The following is a 17,386-nucleotide window of genomic DNA, read 5'->3' on the forward strand; positions in this document are numbered from 1 at the left end:
TAGCAAGAAAATGCTATATATGTTGATAGGAAATCAATAATAGTTGTAGGTAATGTACCTTGTAGTCTTGAAGAGGCATGCTCCATTATGACAAGGTTGCATAAGTTCATGCTTGATATGAATGCAAGTGGAGCAGTTAAATTAGATGTGACTTAGGCATTGCAGCAACAACTTTCTTGTGTGAAGGAAAAGAGGGATGTTATGATGGTTGAAATGGATAAGATGAAGTAGTTTCATGAGAGTGAGGAAGATGCACTGAGAAGGCAAGTTGATGAGTATGGTGACATGATATCTTCCTCTACTTTTAAGGAGTGAATAGCCACTATGCAAGATATGTTTCAAAATAAGATTGATTTGGTTCCATAGGAAAGTCTAGGCTCAAAGCAGAAAGGATTCTTTTGGATGCAAGGATGAAGCTTTTTTGAAGGTAGAAAAGCAACTTTTGAATGACTTGGAAGTGGATTTGGAAGGTTTTGTATTTATGCAGAAAGACTTAAGTGCTATGAAGAATACATTGATCAAAGTTATGTATGATCAATGGGTTGCCATTGCAAGGAGAATGTCTCAAGTGATATCTTAGCCATATGGAGTTTTGCAATAGCCTTGTGTTTCAGAAAATTTGGAGGCCTTGATATATGAGAAGGACGCTCTTAAAGAGAAGCTTGATGGATTGCATAGTGAATATGGTAAATCATTGGTTTTGTTCTCTAGTTGTAGGGTATGAAGAAACAAGATAAAGATGAAATTGTCATTGGATCATGATGCTTTGAAGGCTGATATTAATGAAGTGTTATAAGATATCAGTAAGCAAGTCAAGCTAAGGAAACTCACATCTAGTAAGATTCAGGACATTGATGTTTTACCTTTTGTATCACATGAGTAGCATGTAGAGGAACACACATCACTTATTAAGTACTATCAAACTTTGTGTTTTCCATCATACTTATGCCATATATGCCTAGGTTTTGTGATAGTCTTCTAAGTGGATTATACAACAACAATAGAGGGCTATGATTCTCCTACTAGAGAGGATCTACTCCATCGTTTCTCTATGTGGCTTACTTCATTGCACCCACAAGGATTTGAGTAAGGTATACTTTATCTCATTAGGTATGTCTACTTTTGATAAGTCATTTGACACTGTGACATGCAAGGGTTCAAGTCATGGCTATTCTAGCCATCTAGTAGGCTATGCCAAGTGTTTGCCGTGGCTTGATGCATGATCTTTACCCTTAGCATGGTTCATTATCTTAGTCTTAGTATTTTTATATGTGAGTAGTCTTTAGGTACCTCATGAAGTTAGATGCCTCATGAAGAATAGTTATGTGGGTAGTTTTCATGCTGACCTGAAGAGGTATCATTGGTATCTTTCATGTTTTGATCATTTTTCATGACTACGATTGGATGTATGATGGAGATTTTTGATTATCTATGAGATTTGATAGTTGGTGCCATGTCTTTCTTTGTGTTTTTGATTGATTTTTAGCATATTATTTGACTTATGCCTCTAATTTTCTATTATGAGTGTTGTAGGATGTATTCTTACGTTCCTAAATCGTTATTTCTGGGTTTTCCTATTAGTTGCTTGATACAATATGATGTATTTACCACACTTCCTATAGCAATGTGCTATGTTCTTGTATGCTCCTTGTATGAGGCACTACAGTCCTATTATGCATTTTGCATAGATTAGGAGCTGTAACATGATTCTCTACACATGCCAAGAACTTTTGAAATGCATCCAACACATCACTCTTCTTATGAAGAGGATAAGCCCAAGCCTTCATTGTGGCATCATCTATAAAGGTGACAAAGTACAAAGCTCCACCCAATGAAACCATGGGCATTGGCCCATACAAATCACTATGAACTAAATCAAGACATTCTAATCTTTTACTCTTATTACCTCTCTTATGCAACACTTTTATTTCCTTTCCAAAGACTAAGTTCTAAAAAAATAAAAAATAAAAATATAGACAATGAAAATATTTGAAATGGCAAAAAAATTTAATTTAGTGACTAACATGTTTCCCAAACAATGATGCCATGAAAAATTAGATGGATATTCAGTAACAGCTACATTGATATGATCTTTGATAGTAAAACATACAACGGATACAGAGTACTGGATTTTAGCCCTTTGACTACAACAAGAGATCCCTTGCAAATCTTCTACATATGCTCATCAAAGATTACTCTATAATTATAATCATCAAGTTATCTTATACTGATCAAACTTTTTGTCAAGTTTGGAACATGTCATACATTTTGTAAGTCAGAAGAAAAACCATCTAGCAATGACAAATATATATCCCTAATGCCAATAATGTGGCATACATAATTATTACCAAGACAAATGCATTCTCTCTTTCCAATATTATAACTAGAGAATCACTCCCTATGCAGAATAACATGAAACAATACTCTAGAATCCATAAGCTAGTTTTCTGAGACATGCCATTATCCATGGAAACTAAGAATGCATCACCAAAAATGGATACAAACAAGACATCACCATCATCACTACCACTTGCATTAATCTCCTCAATCTTGGCCTTAATTTTCTCTTTGCCATCATCATCCTCATTTGCCTTCTTACATGCTTGCTTGTTCTTCCATTTGAAGCAATCCTTTTTCATGTATCGTTTATTGTTGTTTGCAGAAGTAGCATCCTACATCTTTTTTTCTATGTGACTTGCTTCTTGACTTGCCTCTATTATGAGGGTTTCCCTTACCATTTGACCTTTCTCTCACCATAAGTGCATTGGAGTTCTTTGATCCTACATTGTTCTTTCTATTCAACTTCTCCAATGTGAGTAGACTAATCTCAATATGAGCACTCCTAAGACTACTTGTGAATGCAGGGTTACTAATGGTAGTCCTTAATGTATCCCAACTCTCGGGCAAGGTGACTAATAAGAACATGACCCTTACTAAAACATGAAAGACAATCTTTTTAGATGTCAGTTGGCTAAAAATAGTAGTGAGTTTTTTTAGCCAATAAACCTCTGAGGCTTCACTTTATTTTTCATATAGGTCACGAGTTTTTTCCATATACCATATGCACTTGTGTTGTGTCTTTCACATTACAATACATGGATTTTGAGAGTGTCAATATAATAGTGGAGCATGCCCACTCATCCGATTCCTCCCATGTATCTACATCCATGTCTGCCTAATCTCACTACATTTGATTCATTTCACTTACTTCTTCTAGACTACTACATTGTAGACTTGCTCTTTCGAGTATGAAAAGTTTGCATCATCAAGCTTTTTAATATTGAAAAATGCATTCTTGATGAAAAAACCATAATGGCAAAAGTACGTTTGCACACCAAAAATAGCAAGGAATATCCAATTATAAGCTCAAAATAGACCAATGGATCACTGCAAATAGAATGCACCTCAAAACGAAGCAACATTTATCCAAATATCAAACCAAAATAAATTGATACAAAAATGATATTTCTATACTTCCAAAGATATTTGAATTTTTTGCAAGCTTTTTCAAGTAATTTTGACTACCTTTAATAAGACCTATCCTATACTATTCGAATCACATTTCCATGTGTACAACCCACACAACAATTGCAAATGTGACAAATACAATTGCGAGTAATAAATACAATGTGCATGGGAGTGAGCCCAACTCTCACACAATAATACAACCATAATAGTGTCATATCCTTGAAGTATAATAGATAATACAAGTTCTTGATAATAACACACTAAAGCACTCCAAAAATAATAATTCACCATAAAATAAATCAAGCACTTATGCTTTGACTATCTTTGACTTTGTCTTCCATATTTACTGTTAATAACATCACATACCAATATCAAAGAGGAAGCTCAAAATCTTGATCTTTACCACAAAGCTTTACTCCTCGTGCTTCTCGCTCGAAGCACAAGCTCCCACAAACACTGAACACTACTTTGATACCAATTGAGAGAAAAGCAATGGTGAGATGTGAGGTAGAAGCTATGGAGTGCAAGAGAGTTATGTTGATATACAAAATGGATGGTACCCTTATTCTTTGTTATCTTCACTTACATATGTCTATACAATGTATACATATACAAGGGGTGCTTGCTTGGCTATGGGCCATTGGCCTTTATCTTAACATACAAAAACTTATAGATAATTTTTTTTGTATATTGTGGGGTGATAATTCACTATTAAATATTCTCAAGACATGCAATTGTGTCTGAAAATCATATATGTATATTTCTAACTTCAAAAAAGACGTATAAGTGCTTTCAATGGTAATTCTATTATCTTTTGTTGAAAGAAAGTCATGCTATATAAATAGAATTGCATTATATTATTAATTTAATGGAAATAAGGAAAGTATGAGAGAGGAAAATGGGGGCTCATATTTGCACATTATAAACACCTTAGTGTGCTTGTAAACCATCTACTTTGAGATTACAATAGTACTCGAAGGTGTGTAACATCATTGACTTGTTCTATCTCCCATCCAAAGTAAGTGGAATGCTTTAGAATAGTGAGGGAAGCATTATGAATGTTTATTCGATCGATTGTGTTTGAGCTTGATCCCAAGAGTCCCCTTAAAAGGCATTTTATGGCCTTTTCATGGGAAAAGAAGGCCACATTATAGGCCATATTGTTTTCAAAGGATGCCAAAGATAGGGTGCTAGCCATTGTGGGCATGCCAACTCTACCACTTTGTGGGGTAACATGTGCCCTACTTTTCCCTTTCTCCTTTACTAGCAAGTTGCTGTGTGTTGTAGACGATGTGGGTTTTTTACCTTCACTTGCACCACCGTGTAACAAGATCTGTAAAAATATATAATAAATAAGATTCGTGATTTTACATTTTAAAGCACATTATTAATGGTGATATGATTGAATAATATAGACATGTAAAGGTTTAAAATGTGAATATGGAGGTGTATGTGTACATGCTATGTACATCTGTATACAACATGCACATGTAGGGTATAGGACACACAAAGACTACGAGATATACCATTGAGGTTGCATTGGAATTTTTTTGTTTTAGGTAGTACACATCTTTGTGTCTCACATGATAATTCGAAGCTTCCCCAAGTGACCTTGGTAGTACCACATTGTTTAGAAATTCAACAACTCGGAATTCAACTTGACGATGAGACTCTCCCCCTGGCGCATGAAAATCTAGGCCCAAGCTTGCCATTGCATTTACCACCTCATTGGTATATACTTCATGCTTTTGAAGACCTTCCCATAACCCATGGCTCATCTCCGAGATAGCCTCAGAAAACTCTATGCTTTCTTGAGGGAAGCTTAACTCCTAATAATGAGACACAAAATATGAAAAATAAAATTTATGTTAGAAATAACTAAAATATATAGAAAATATGTACTTAGATTTTTCAAAACACAAAATTAAAACACACTATGTATCAATATTGTACAACTGCTTGTGTCATAGACATTTTTAGTGTTGGATAAGTTGGTTGAATGATGACAACTAAGCACATCCAACTTCTTTAATAGTCCAATGCCTTCATTTGTATATATCTTACTACTATATTATTTTCGCTATAGGTTTAGAAAGCCCTGAACCTATCCCCTTTTCCAAGCCTTCCTTTTTTAATCAAAACCCCCTCCTCTCCCCTCTTTTTCACGTGCAATCTCTCATTTTGCTCTTACATCTTCCTTTTTTCATTAAAGCATCCCCCCCCCCCTCCCCCCATGTCATGTGTAGGGCCTTGGTTCTCTCTCTCTCTCTCTCATAGCTAGATTAAGTTTTTTAATTGAAACTTTGTTTTTAATTAAATGGTTAGATTAAATTTTTTAATTTAATTTTTTTTAATTAAAATAAGGAGAGAGAGAGAGAGAGAGGGAACATAAAGAAAAAATTATAGAGAGGAAATATAAAATTTAAGAGAGAGAGAGAGAGAGAGAGAGAGAGAGGAAAAGAAAAAAAGGAAAAGAGAGGACAGAGGGGGGAGAGAGACATAGAGAAGAAAATGAGAGAGAAAATAAGAAGAGATAATTTGAACACAGAGAGAGAATCATAGAGAGAAAATATAAAATTTAAAAGAAAGAGAAAATAAAAAAACTAAAGAGAAGAAGAAGAAGAAGAAGAGAGAGAGAGAGAGAGAGAGAGAGAGAGAGAGAGGAAGAAGAAAAAAGAGAAAAAGAGGAAGAGAGATCGAGAAAAAGAGAAAATAGAAAAGTCTTTTTTAAATTTAAATATTTTGAGAGAGAGAGAGAGAGAGAGAGAGAGAGAGATCAAATTTAAAAGAGAGAGAGGGAGAGAAGAAAAAAATGAAAATTAAGAGAAAGGGGAGGAGAAGAAAAATGGGCACACAGAGAGAGAGAGAGAGAGAGAGAGAGAGAGAGAGAGAGAGAAGAGTGAGAATATAAACATAAAAAGACAATTATATAGGAAAAAGATAAAATTTACATACTTTAAGAGAGACTTGAGAGAGAGAGAGAGAGAGAGAGAGAGAGAGAGAGAGAGAGGGAACATGTAGAGAGAATTATAGAGAGAGGAAAGATAAAATTTAAAAAGAGAGAGAGAATAAAAAATAGAGGAGAAAGAGAGAAGGAAAAGAGTGGAGAGAAAGAGAGAGAAGAAAAGTGCAAAGAGAAGATAAGGAGAGAGAGAGAGAGAGAGAGAGAGAGAGAAGAAAAAATTTAAAAGGAGAATAAAGAGAGAGAGAGAGAGAGAGAGAGAGAGAGAGAGAGAAAGAGAGGAAGGAAAAAAAGGAAAAAAGAGGAGAGGGAGAGAGAAGGAAAAGAGAGGAGAGAAGGGGGAAAATGAAAGGAGAGAGAGAGAGAGAAGAAAAGCAAGGAGAGAGAGAGAGAGAGAGAGAGAAGTAAAAAATTAGAAATAGAGAGGAAACAGAGGAGAGAGAAAGATGAGAAATGAATTGTTGTGCGAAGTTGCACGGCAACTTGGCTCACTGCTTTGAGGCAGCGAAGTTGTCGCACGAAGCGGCCTAATGTAGCTAAAATCACCCACAAAATGAATGCATGCTCCACAAGCTCTAGAGTGCAAGTCAGCATTCATAAGCTAATATCAATCTTTCTAGAGTGCAAGTCATTAAGAAAAACCCTTCAAGTAATGCATTTCACGATTTTAAGTTTGCATACATATTTTCTTGTGTACATCTAAACATGTTAAATTCCCAATGAGACTTGAGATTGACTTATAGATTTCAAGTTTCCTAAAAAAAGGAGTAGAAAATCTTGCAAAAATATTTCTAAGTTGCTTGAATCATCTAATGTCAACCCGAAGTATTACTAAGAGACAAGGAAGAGAGGCATTGTACTTTAGTAAAAAGCTTAAGAGCTCAAGGTAAGAACCTTATCTCAACGACTATATTAAGAACTAGTTGCTCTTTTAATTAGGCAAGTTTGTATGTGAGGCCTCTGATGAAGCAGAAACCATAACTTTAGAGCTTTGGATAATTTCATTTCATTTCTTATTTACAAAACATAACTGGACAATCCTAGCCTTGGCCTATAACCCTGACTAATCCATTAAAGGGGCTTTTATATGGATGCAACTTGTGATACATAAGTAGCACCTACATATGCGCGAGTTGGTTTCAAAGAACTGTGGTAAAAACGGCACCGCATAGTAAATTAATATTAACTAGGCGCTTTGCGCCTAGACTCGCCTCGACGCTTCGCGCCGAGGCAGGTGTGATTTTTACGAGCGGGGGCAGATGCTGGACATGTGGCACCCATCCCCGTGTTCTTTTTTTTTTCTTGTGGGGGGAGGTGGGGGGGGGGGGGACTGCCACGTGGCACCTGTCCCCCACCTCTCGTTAACTAATAGTATAGATGAGCGAACCTGGGAGACAATGAAGGCGGTCTGCTTGCAGCGCTCCAAGGGCGAGGCGCAGACGGCATCGAGACGGACGCCACGGGAGACGAGCGCGGCGCCGAGAGCACGAGCTTGGCGGTGGCCCTCGGCCGTTAAGACAGTTGAAGGACGCCGCCCGCCGATGACCACATGCGCGCCGCCGCCATCGAGGCCTGGGCCCAAGTTACTCTCGCCACATCTCACCACGTAAAGGCGGGTGCAGACCTCGCCCTCCCACCAGGAGGGCGCAGCACTGCCGCGCCGCTGGTGGCTGCCGCCGGCGGGCTGCCAGACGCGCACAGTGGGGCCGGACACGCGGCCGGTTGTGGTGGCAGATGACAAGTGGGCGGGGTGTGGGGGCAACTTACCACCCTCATCATCATCATCATCATCGTCGTCGTCGTCGTCTTCTTCTTCTTCTTCACCAAACTCAATCTCTCCTTGTGCTGCTGCTGCTGCTTCTTCTTGGTGTCTTTCCGCTACGTCGGGCTTCCCTCCCCTATTTGAATGGCCCTTCTTCCTCTCGTCCTCCATATCCACATGCTTGCCACCCTGGCCGTCTGGTGATGGTGAAGACTGATTCGCCCCCATTGGCTGATAACCCACTCGATGCACAGAGCAGCAGAGACAACCCCCCTCCCCGTCTCTCCCTTTCGCTATTATTCATCCATTCATGCTCTGCCTTCGCACCTGAAATGGGCATCCCCTCCTCCCAGCATCGAAGCAAGGAATCGCTTGCGTCTCAAAGGGATCTTTCCTTGCAAGCTCACATTGCATCTAATCTAAACAGAATCCTCCTTTCTAAGCTGCCTTGCCGTACCTTTCGACAATACACTTGGTTGAGGCTAGCATCTGTACCACTAGGCCCCCTATGCCACACGCAAACTAGCATGTGTGTGTGTGTGTTTTTCTAAAAAAAAATATGATCACGTTGAGATTAAGAATGATAGGGTGAATGTACATCCTCCAGAGAGTAAGCAAGGGCACAAAACCCTTAACCCAACAAAGCAAAACAAAGAGTAGTTACACTAGAGCCGATTGAAGGCCTTGCACGCTATCTTGTATACATGGGCTCTAGGCCGAAGCACGCTAAACATGTTCTTGAGTTCGTTCAGACATCTCCTTGCAAGGCCATCCGCATCATTTCTGACAGACCCTCCTGCTCTATGCAAGAGCGCGTTCCTTAGTCTCCATGTCTCCTGCAGCATGACAGCTCTAAACATAGCCCACATTAGCCAAGATTCATGTACCATGGGCCCTCGATCACCTAGCAGTGCGTGTTTCATCGTCATGGTCTGTGGAAGCCCATTTGGAAAATCATCTTCTCCAATTTCTTCCAATCGGCTCGTGCTGTGGCTGACAGTCCCAAAACAGGTGGGTGATGTTTTCCTCCTTCCTTTTGCACAACAGGCATATAGGGCTCACTCCTTTGAACCTTGTCAGCTTGTTCTTTGCTGGCATCTTCTTGAAGAGAACTCTCCATAGTATCAAGTTCAATCAGTGGGACGGGGTGGATCTCCATACACACCTAGCTCTCGATTTCCAGGCCAAGGCGGTATCATTTGGGAACTTGTCTCCCTACCTGTCCTTAAGCTTTATTATGAACTCTGTGCTGCCTCCTTCGAAGTCACGACAGTCCGCTACCCTGCTTAGGCTGGGTTCAGATGAAGGCTGCATCACTACAAAACATGACCAACCTTCCGCCTCCTTTGTGTGAATAGTAAAGCCGGAGGCACACTGTGTTACAAGAAGGTAAAGAGAGGTTTTTTCTTAGTGCCAAGGCTCTTCCGAGGGGGAGGGGTCGGTAGAAAGAGGGTGGGTCCGGCAGAAAGAGGAGGGAAGTCTCAGCCATTTGGGGGATGCCACATAAAAAACACACCCCTTTGATATATCTCTGCCGTCACTTGTTCGAACCCACGTCGGTAGAAAGAGGGTAGGTCCGGCGGAAAGAGGAGGGAAGTCCCCGCCATTTTGGGGATGCTACATCAAAAGCACGCCCCTTTGATATATCTCTGCACCGCTCGTCTGAACTCACCCTTAGCCACAGTCCCGCGTTAGATTGCTAGTACTTAAAAGGTGATTCCTCTGTTGGGGTGGCAGAGGTGGGCCATTCTTGCTTTTTCTTGCCGAATACCTCCACTAGCCAGTTCAATTCTTTGTCACTCAAGTGATACTCTTCCTACACTGCATTTCACGACTTTCATTGGCTTGAGTAGGGGTCCCATAGCTGTCACCACCTGTTTAGGCCTTTTCTAGAAATGCCCAAAGACATCTTCTCCCCACTGTCAGCTGGGTTGAAAACATCTTCGAAGACTGCTGTTTGCAGCCAAATTGACTGTTGTAAGGCGGGGTCTCCCCTACTATCTCCCTTCCATTCAGCTCGAGCAAAGAGCTCCTTCCATCTCTGAAAAATGACTTGGATTTATCTGAGCTTGTTATTCGCATCTTCACCTTAGGGCAAGTAAGCCTGTCAGCAAATCCTAGGTCATTAAACTTTAGTAAACAGTTAGCGTGACATACCAGATGATGCATAATTAGGTCCCATGGCTGTTTCCAGTCTAGCCTTTGCAGCAGTTTGAAGCCCAGCATTCTAACCTTGGAGGTTAGTGACTCCAATCCCCATCCACCATCCTCTTTGGGGGCGGTAATCTGTAGCTACCCAACCACATGCCATCTCTTCTGTTCTCCATAGCTCCAGAGAAATGCTCGAAAGAGTTTCTTTACCTTGTTCCAAATGGCCCTGTTAAAGGGGAAGATGGCTCCCACATATAGGGTGTAGGAGGACATGATAGACTTCAAGATGGTGGTTCTTTCTGCCAACACCCACTTGAGCCCTTCCCATTTCTTGAGGTTCCTTGTTAGTCTCTCAAAGAACCACTGAAATCTCTGATTGAGGGTGATGCCCACTCCTATCGGGTAGAGCAACACCTGTCCGGCTTGAATTACTTTAAAGCCTAAGTTCAGCAACCAGCAATGGGGGTGGCTCCCAGCTAAGATACATCAGCTCAGTCCTAGCCTTACTAATCCTAGATCCTGAGGCTACTGAGAAGTCATCGTATACCTGAAGCAGATGGACGACAAAACTCTGAGTTAATAGCCTCCACTACGTTGGTGTGATCATCTGCAAACAGCTGCGCTACAAAGATCCTCTCGTCAGGTAGTTGGATCCCTATGATCTACCCTCTATCTACCTTCACCTGTAGGGCTCTCAGCAAGGCTCGAGTTGCTGCTGCGAACACATCAAGGGAAGCTAGCATGTACCCTTGCCAAATCGACATTTTAAGATCGAATACCTGAGAGAAAACCCCATTAATTATTGATACTCTTGCTGAGGCATTTGAGAATAGTGCCAGGATCATTTAGCACCAATTCTCACCAAAGCCCATTGTCCTGACAACCCCGAGAACAAAATCCCACGAAAGCCAATCATAGGCCTTCTCGAAGTCCATGTTGATAGCTACATAGTTCCCTCTGCCTTACATGGCGTAATCTATCAGAGTGACCAGGTTTAAGATTGGGTCCTGGATTCTCCTACTATGCACAAACCCATACTGTTGGGAGTGTATCAGATCAGACAGCAAGTATTTAATGCGGCATGCCATAGCCTTTGCCATTATTTTGTATGATGTGTTCAGCATGGTGAGCGGGTGCCAATCGGCGGCTGAAGCGGCCTAGCCAACACCCTTTCCCGTTGGTATACGGCCTATCTAGCCTCGCTGCCCACCATGCAGATCCGAGGTGGCGATTGTTCCATGTGAAAGCTGGTTTGTTGGATTCATCGAATTTGGCTAGGGCAAGGAGGCCATGCGAAGGCACTAATGTTTCCCAAGCACTTTGTTCCCCTCCTAACATTCTGTCACCCCCATGGGAACAATCCCCTTCGTTTGGTGTCATGTTCCAGTCGCTCATTATTAGGACTGGAGAGTTGTCCAGATTCTATTGCAGGTAGGACCACAACTTGGTCCTCTTAGTTTATGAATTCGGGGCATATACTGAGGCTACCATGACATGTTCATCGTCTATGTGGAGTCTAAGTGCAATTGCATGGGCCCCTGCCATCCTACCACATTCCCTGTGGCTTGGAGTAGCTTTTGGCGAACATCACTGTATCTTCTTTTTCTTTAGTGGATGCTTCAACGAATGCCATATATCCAGGGGAAGGAGCCAAGCGCTCGCTCTGTGTCCCATTTTTATCTCCTACAATGCTACCACATCAGGCTTGTAGTGCTTGATTAGCTCAAATTAGACCCTTCTTCTCTTGTCCCCACAATATCCTCTCACATTCGATGAGAGGACTTTGACCTTCCTTGTGAGCCTATTCATCCTCTAATGCATTATATTCCTCCTCATGGGTCTCAAGTGGTGCAAAAATGTTCTTCTCCATGAGGGGTTGCCTTGAGCTTAGGTCAGCGTCTCCTTCTTTTCTTTCGAGCATTCCATCCTCCCTTACCTAGTGGTTGGTTTTCCTTGTTGCACTCCGAGGTCGTCTGGGGGGTGTCTAACTTCCTTGATGTGTTGGGTTGGCACACTATGTTTCCCTTCTCCTGATTCTTCTCTCCTTTTTCTGAGGGTCTTTCACCTTGCGTATATCCCTTGTCCATTTTCTTTGATTTCCTCGGTGCTTTTCCCTTAGGGATCTTCCCATTGGATTCACCATTCTTTTTCTCTTTGGATTTGGCAAGTTCGTAGCCCTGCTTTTCTGCATCAGCATCTGCTTCCTTGTTGCCATTACCAGGGCCATCAAATTGTGGTGGAGTGCCTCCTCCTTCTTCTCTTCTGGAACATGACTTGGCATAGTGTCGCAGCTCTTTGCAAATATAGCAGGCATCTGGGAAGGTCGAGAAGTGTAAAAATAGACAAGAAGGGAGAAAGGTGAAGCACCTAAGAGCACACACACACAAAAGCGATGGAGACTTGAGCACACAAAGAGATATGGCTAAAATCTTCTTCTTCTTTCTTCATCTTCCACACACAATAGATCTTAGTCTACAACATGATAAAAGACTAATATGAAAGTACCACAATGTATGTACAAGCGATCACTAAGTATGAGCCTACTAGGAAATAAGAGGTGGCACAATAAATATGCCATAACCAAGGATAAACTATATAGATGTAGTCCAGTTGTAGAATCACCAGTGTATCCTCATGTCGGTCACCTAACACGCTAGTGAATAATATTATGCCATGTCACCGATGCACCTACTACATGCCAACTCATGTAGAGCTCGACATCTCAACACTCCCCCTCAAGGTTTGCATGAGCTTGTGAATTTCAAGCATAGTCTTGAAGCGTTGAAGCTTCTTAGCTCCCAAGACCTTGGTTAAAACATCAACAGCTTCTTTGTCTTGACATAAACCAAGTCAATACCACTTACTAAAACTCACTCCCGAATGAAATGGTAATGGATCTCTATGTATTTGGTCCATGCATGATACACTAGGTTCCTAGCCAATTGAATGCTACTAAGGTTATCATAGCAGATGATAACCTTCTTATCCACATGTATCCCCAAATCACCAAGTAGCTTGTGTAACCAAGGTATCTCACATGCTGCAATTGCAGCATCTATGTACTCTGCCTTTGTATTAGACAAGGCAACTGTCAGTTGTTTCTTGCTGCTCCAAGTAACAACACTCCCAAAGAAAAACATAAAATCACTGGTTGTCAGAGAGAGAACTAGGGAGAGAAGAAGAGGAGAGAGAAAGACTGCAGAGGAGAGAGAAAGACAGGAAAGATGAAGAAGCCATGGAAGCTTGGAGCAAGAAGGGAGAGAAAGATTGTAATTGTATTGATATGTCAAAAAGATGTGAAAAATTACAACTTCTCTCCTTATATACCAGTGTCAGTGTGACATGGCATATTATTAGCATTCTAAGTATTCCCAGCTTCTTACAATCCATCCCTTCCCAAAAGTTTTTGTCCCCAAAAACAAAACTAGAAAGAGCTAAAGAAAAGATGGATGGAACAGAGTACTACTCTGTTTTTACAGCTTTACAAATAGGGAATGAGTGAAGAATTATCATTACAAGGGCTGAATTTGAAGTACGAAAAGTGGACCCTGCTATATACATGGTTTGAAGAACTTTAGAAGCCATTGGAGCTATAGAATCTTCAACAAATAGTTCCAGAAGAAAGTAGACAGCTTGCTGGAATAACAGTCCCTGCTGGACCAAATCAGCCATAACTTTTGATAGAAGTGTCCAAATGAAGTGTACCACATATCAAAACGAAGCTCTTGAAGAGTACTTTAAGCTCATGTAGATAGCTCAATTCTGAAAATGAAGTACGACAAAAACTGTTCTAAAACAGCGTGCTGTCCTGAACCAGTCTGCACCAATACTAGCTCCAAAAGCAGTAGGCTTCAGCCACCAACGTATCCTTCAAGTATGGATACTCATCCAATATTGAATCAGGTCTCCAAGAAGCCTCTTCAGAGGGTAAACCTCTCCATTTAATCAAATATTCCACAATAGAACGTGATCGAAGCTTCTTTTCACGCTGACCTATAACAGCCTCTGGGATGTACTGAACAATACCATCTTCATCAATAGGTGGCAGCTCATCAACTAAATCCACTGGATCACCATAATAGGGCTTGAGCTGACTAACATGGAAGACGTTATGAATCTTTGTAGAAGAGGGAAGCTCTAGTCTGTATGCCAAATCTCCAATCCGCTTAAGGATCCTGTAAGGGCCATAGAATCTGTGGGCAAGCTTATTACTGGATCCATCTTTCAATGTAGAATACTTGGATTTGGGCACCTTCAACAAAACCAGCTCTCCTTCCTGGAACTCTAAAGGCCTCCTCTTCTCATCAGCATACATCTTCATCTGATCTTGAGCCTTCCTTAGATTCACCTTGCATTGCTGAAGAAGGGTCTGCATTCTATCCAACTCTTCCTTCCCATGAGGGTTGATCTTTTCGTTAAAAATGACTGTGGGTAGGGGCACCTTGTAACCATACAAAGCCTCAAAGGGTGAAACTCCTATGCTCGCATGAGTGGAATTATTATAAGCAAACTCAGCCAGGTGTAACCAAGAATCCCATGAGGTTTGGACATCATAGCAAAAATGGCGAAGATAAGTCTCCAACCATTTATTAACTCTCTCTGTCTGTCCATCAGTTTGGGGATGATAAGCCGTAGATGGAGCCAACTTGGTACCCATAGATGTAAATACCGCTTGCCAAAAGTTACTCATAAACTTTGAGTCCCTATCATGGACAATCACCTGCGGTAATCCATGCAATCTGAAAATATGCTCCATAAACTGGTTGGCCACCTGAGAAGCAGTAAACTGAATTTTTGTTGGGATAAAATGAGCTGCTTTGGTGAGTCTGTCAACCACCACATAAATGCTATTCCACCCCTTCTTGGTAGTAGGTAAGCCAGTGATAAAGTCCATAGTAATATGAGTCCATTTACCCGTAGGAATAGGCAATGGCTGCAATAAACCTCCTGGCTTATGGGTGCTATCCTTATTTTGCTGACAAGGCATACACTTCATAACGAAGTCCTTGACATCTTTCCACAGTCCTTTCCAATAAAAGCTCTTGCTGATCCTGTCATAAGTCTTGAAAACTCCCAAGTGTCCAGCTAAAGGCGAAGAATGCATCTCCTCCATAATTTTTCGCTTGAAGGAAGAAGTAGAGGGAATAACAATCTTGCCCTTCCACCAAATAAGACCATTTTTAAGCTGGTAGTGCGAGTTTTCTTCCATGAGACCTTGCTGTAATTTCTGAAAGATTTGGCTGAATTCCTCATCTAAGAGATATGCCTCTTGTAGCTCTTCAATCCAATCACTATGTAATTCCGTCATGGCTGATACTTTGCAGGCCCACATACGAGAGAGAGAATCAGCCACTATGTTATCTTTGCCCCTTGTATGAGTGATGTCAAAGTCATAATTTTGTAATGTTGCTACCCATCGTCGTTGCTTTGGAGTAAGATTTGACTGAGTAAGGAAATACTTGAGTACGCGATGATCACTATGCACTCTGAATCGGCTGCCATATAAGTAATGGTGCCATTTCTTGATTGCATGCAAAATAGCCAACATTTCCTGATCATAAACATTCATGGCCATCTCCTTATCAGTAAGCTTACGGCTTTCAAATGCAATTACTCCATGCTCCTGAAGCAAAACAGCCCCAATGCCACGGCCACTAGCATCACATTGTATAGTAAACTCTTTAGAGAAATCCGGGCATACAAGAATAGGAGCGGAGGTAAGTAATTCCTTTAACTGGTTAAGGCTGCTATCTGCAAGAGAATCCCAAAAGAAAGCCTCTTTCTTCAACCTGTCAGTTAAAGGGGCTGCAATTGCCGCATAATGCTTTATAAATCTGCGATAGAATGAAGATAGACCAAGAAATCCTCTAAGAGAGGTAGTAGTAGTAGGCGTTGGCCAATCTTTTATGCATTGCACCTTCTTGGGATCAGCCTGTATTCCTTTTTCACTGACTATATGTCCCAAGTATTCCACTTCAGTCTGCATGAAAGAACACTTCTTCTCCTTAGCAAAAAGCCTATGATGTCTCAACACATCAAAAACCCTCCTCATATGCGACAAATGATCCTGAAAAGTCTTGCTGTAGATCAAAATGTCGTCGAAGAATACCAAGACAAACTGAAAGAGGAAAGGTTGTAGAATCTTATTCATCAGGCTTTGAAAGGTAGCTGGAGCGTTTGTAAGGCCGAATGGCATCACCAAGAAATGGTAAAGCCCACGATCAGTCCTAAAAGCAGTCTTGACCTCATCACCCTCTCTCATGCGAATCTGATGATACCCTGATCTCAAATCAATCTTCGTGAAGAATCGAGCCCCCTTAAGCTCATCAAGCAAATCATCTATCCTGGGTATAGGATACCTGTTCTTCACTGTTATCTTGTTAAGATCCCTGTAGTCAATGCACATTCTGAAAGATCCATCTTTCTTTTTGACTAACAGGACTGGGGATGCATACGGTGAAGAACTTGGTTCAATGAATCCCATTTCAAGAAGCTCTTTGATTTGCTTGGCTACTTCCTCTCGTTCGCATTTTGATAGTCTGTAAGGTGGCTTATTGATCGTCTTTGAGTTGGGTTCCAAATCAATGGGGTGATCCACCGCTCTCTTAGGAGGCAATGAAGTAGGTACTTTAAATAGATCTCTGTACTCCTCAAGAAGAGCTGTCAAGGCTGGATGGTTTGCTGAATTTTTGGGCTGATCCTGTGTTTCTTTGTTCAAATGCAATACAAATATCTGTGAGCGCTTCTTGTACTCTTTCTTGAGTTGTTGAATGGTGATAAGCTGAAAATCAGATTTACTAGGGATCCCCCGTAAACGGATGAGCTGTCCATTGGAGAAAAACTCCATATATAACTGTGAGAAATCCATAGTAATCCTGCCTAAGGTCATCAACCAGTCACAACCAAGTACAATATCTATGGGCCCCATTTCCAAAGTGATCAGGTTTACTTTGACTTCAAAATTTTCAGCCATCTGCAAAGAAACCTGTGGACAAATCTGTGTGCTGATTTCCTCTTCACCATTAGCCACTTGTACTCTAATG

The 17,386-nt window shown here is 41.1% G+C and overlaps 1 protein-coding gene across 1 annotated transcript; it reads right to left on the reverse strand.

The window, feature by feature from the left end:
* Positions 1-4,259: 4,259 nt before the first annotated feature.
* Positions 4,260-10,076, reverse strand: LOC148031518 (uncharacterized). The gene is made up of 3 exons (XM_087685041.1): positions 7,818-10,076; positions 4,995-5,297; positions 4,260-4,801 (listed from the first exon to the last, which is right to left on the reverse strand). Exons 1-3 carry the CDS (start codon positions 8,418-8,420, stop codon positions 4,430-4,432), a joined length of 1,278 nt encoding a protein of 425 aa, XP_087541167.1. The 5' UTR covers positions 8,421-10,076; the 3' UTR covers positions 4,260-4,429.
* Positions 10,077-17,386: the final 7,310 nt, after the last annotated feature.

The sequence above is a fragment of the Lygodium microphyllum genome, chromosome 9, assembly GCF_053477565.2.
Source record: "Lygodium microphyllum isolate KBCC chromosome 9, Lygodium_microphyllum_v1.1.10, whole genome shotgun sequence".
Lineage (NCBI taxonomy): Eukaryota > Viridiplantae > Streptophyta > Polypodiopsida > Schizaeales > Lygodiaceae > Lygodium > Lygodium microphyllum.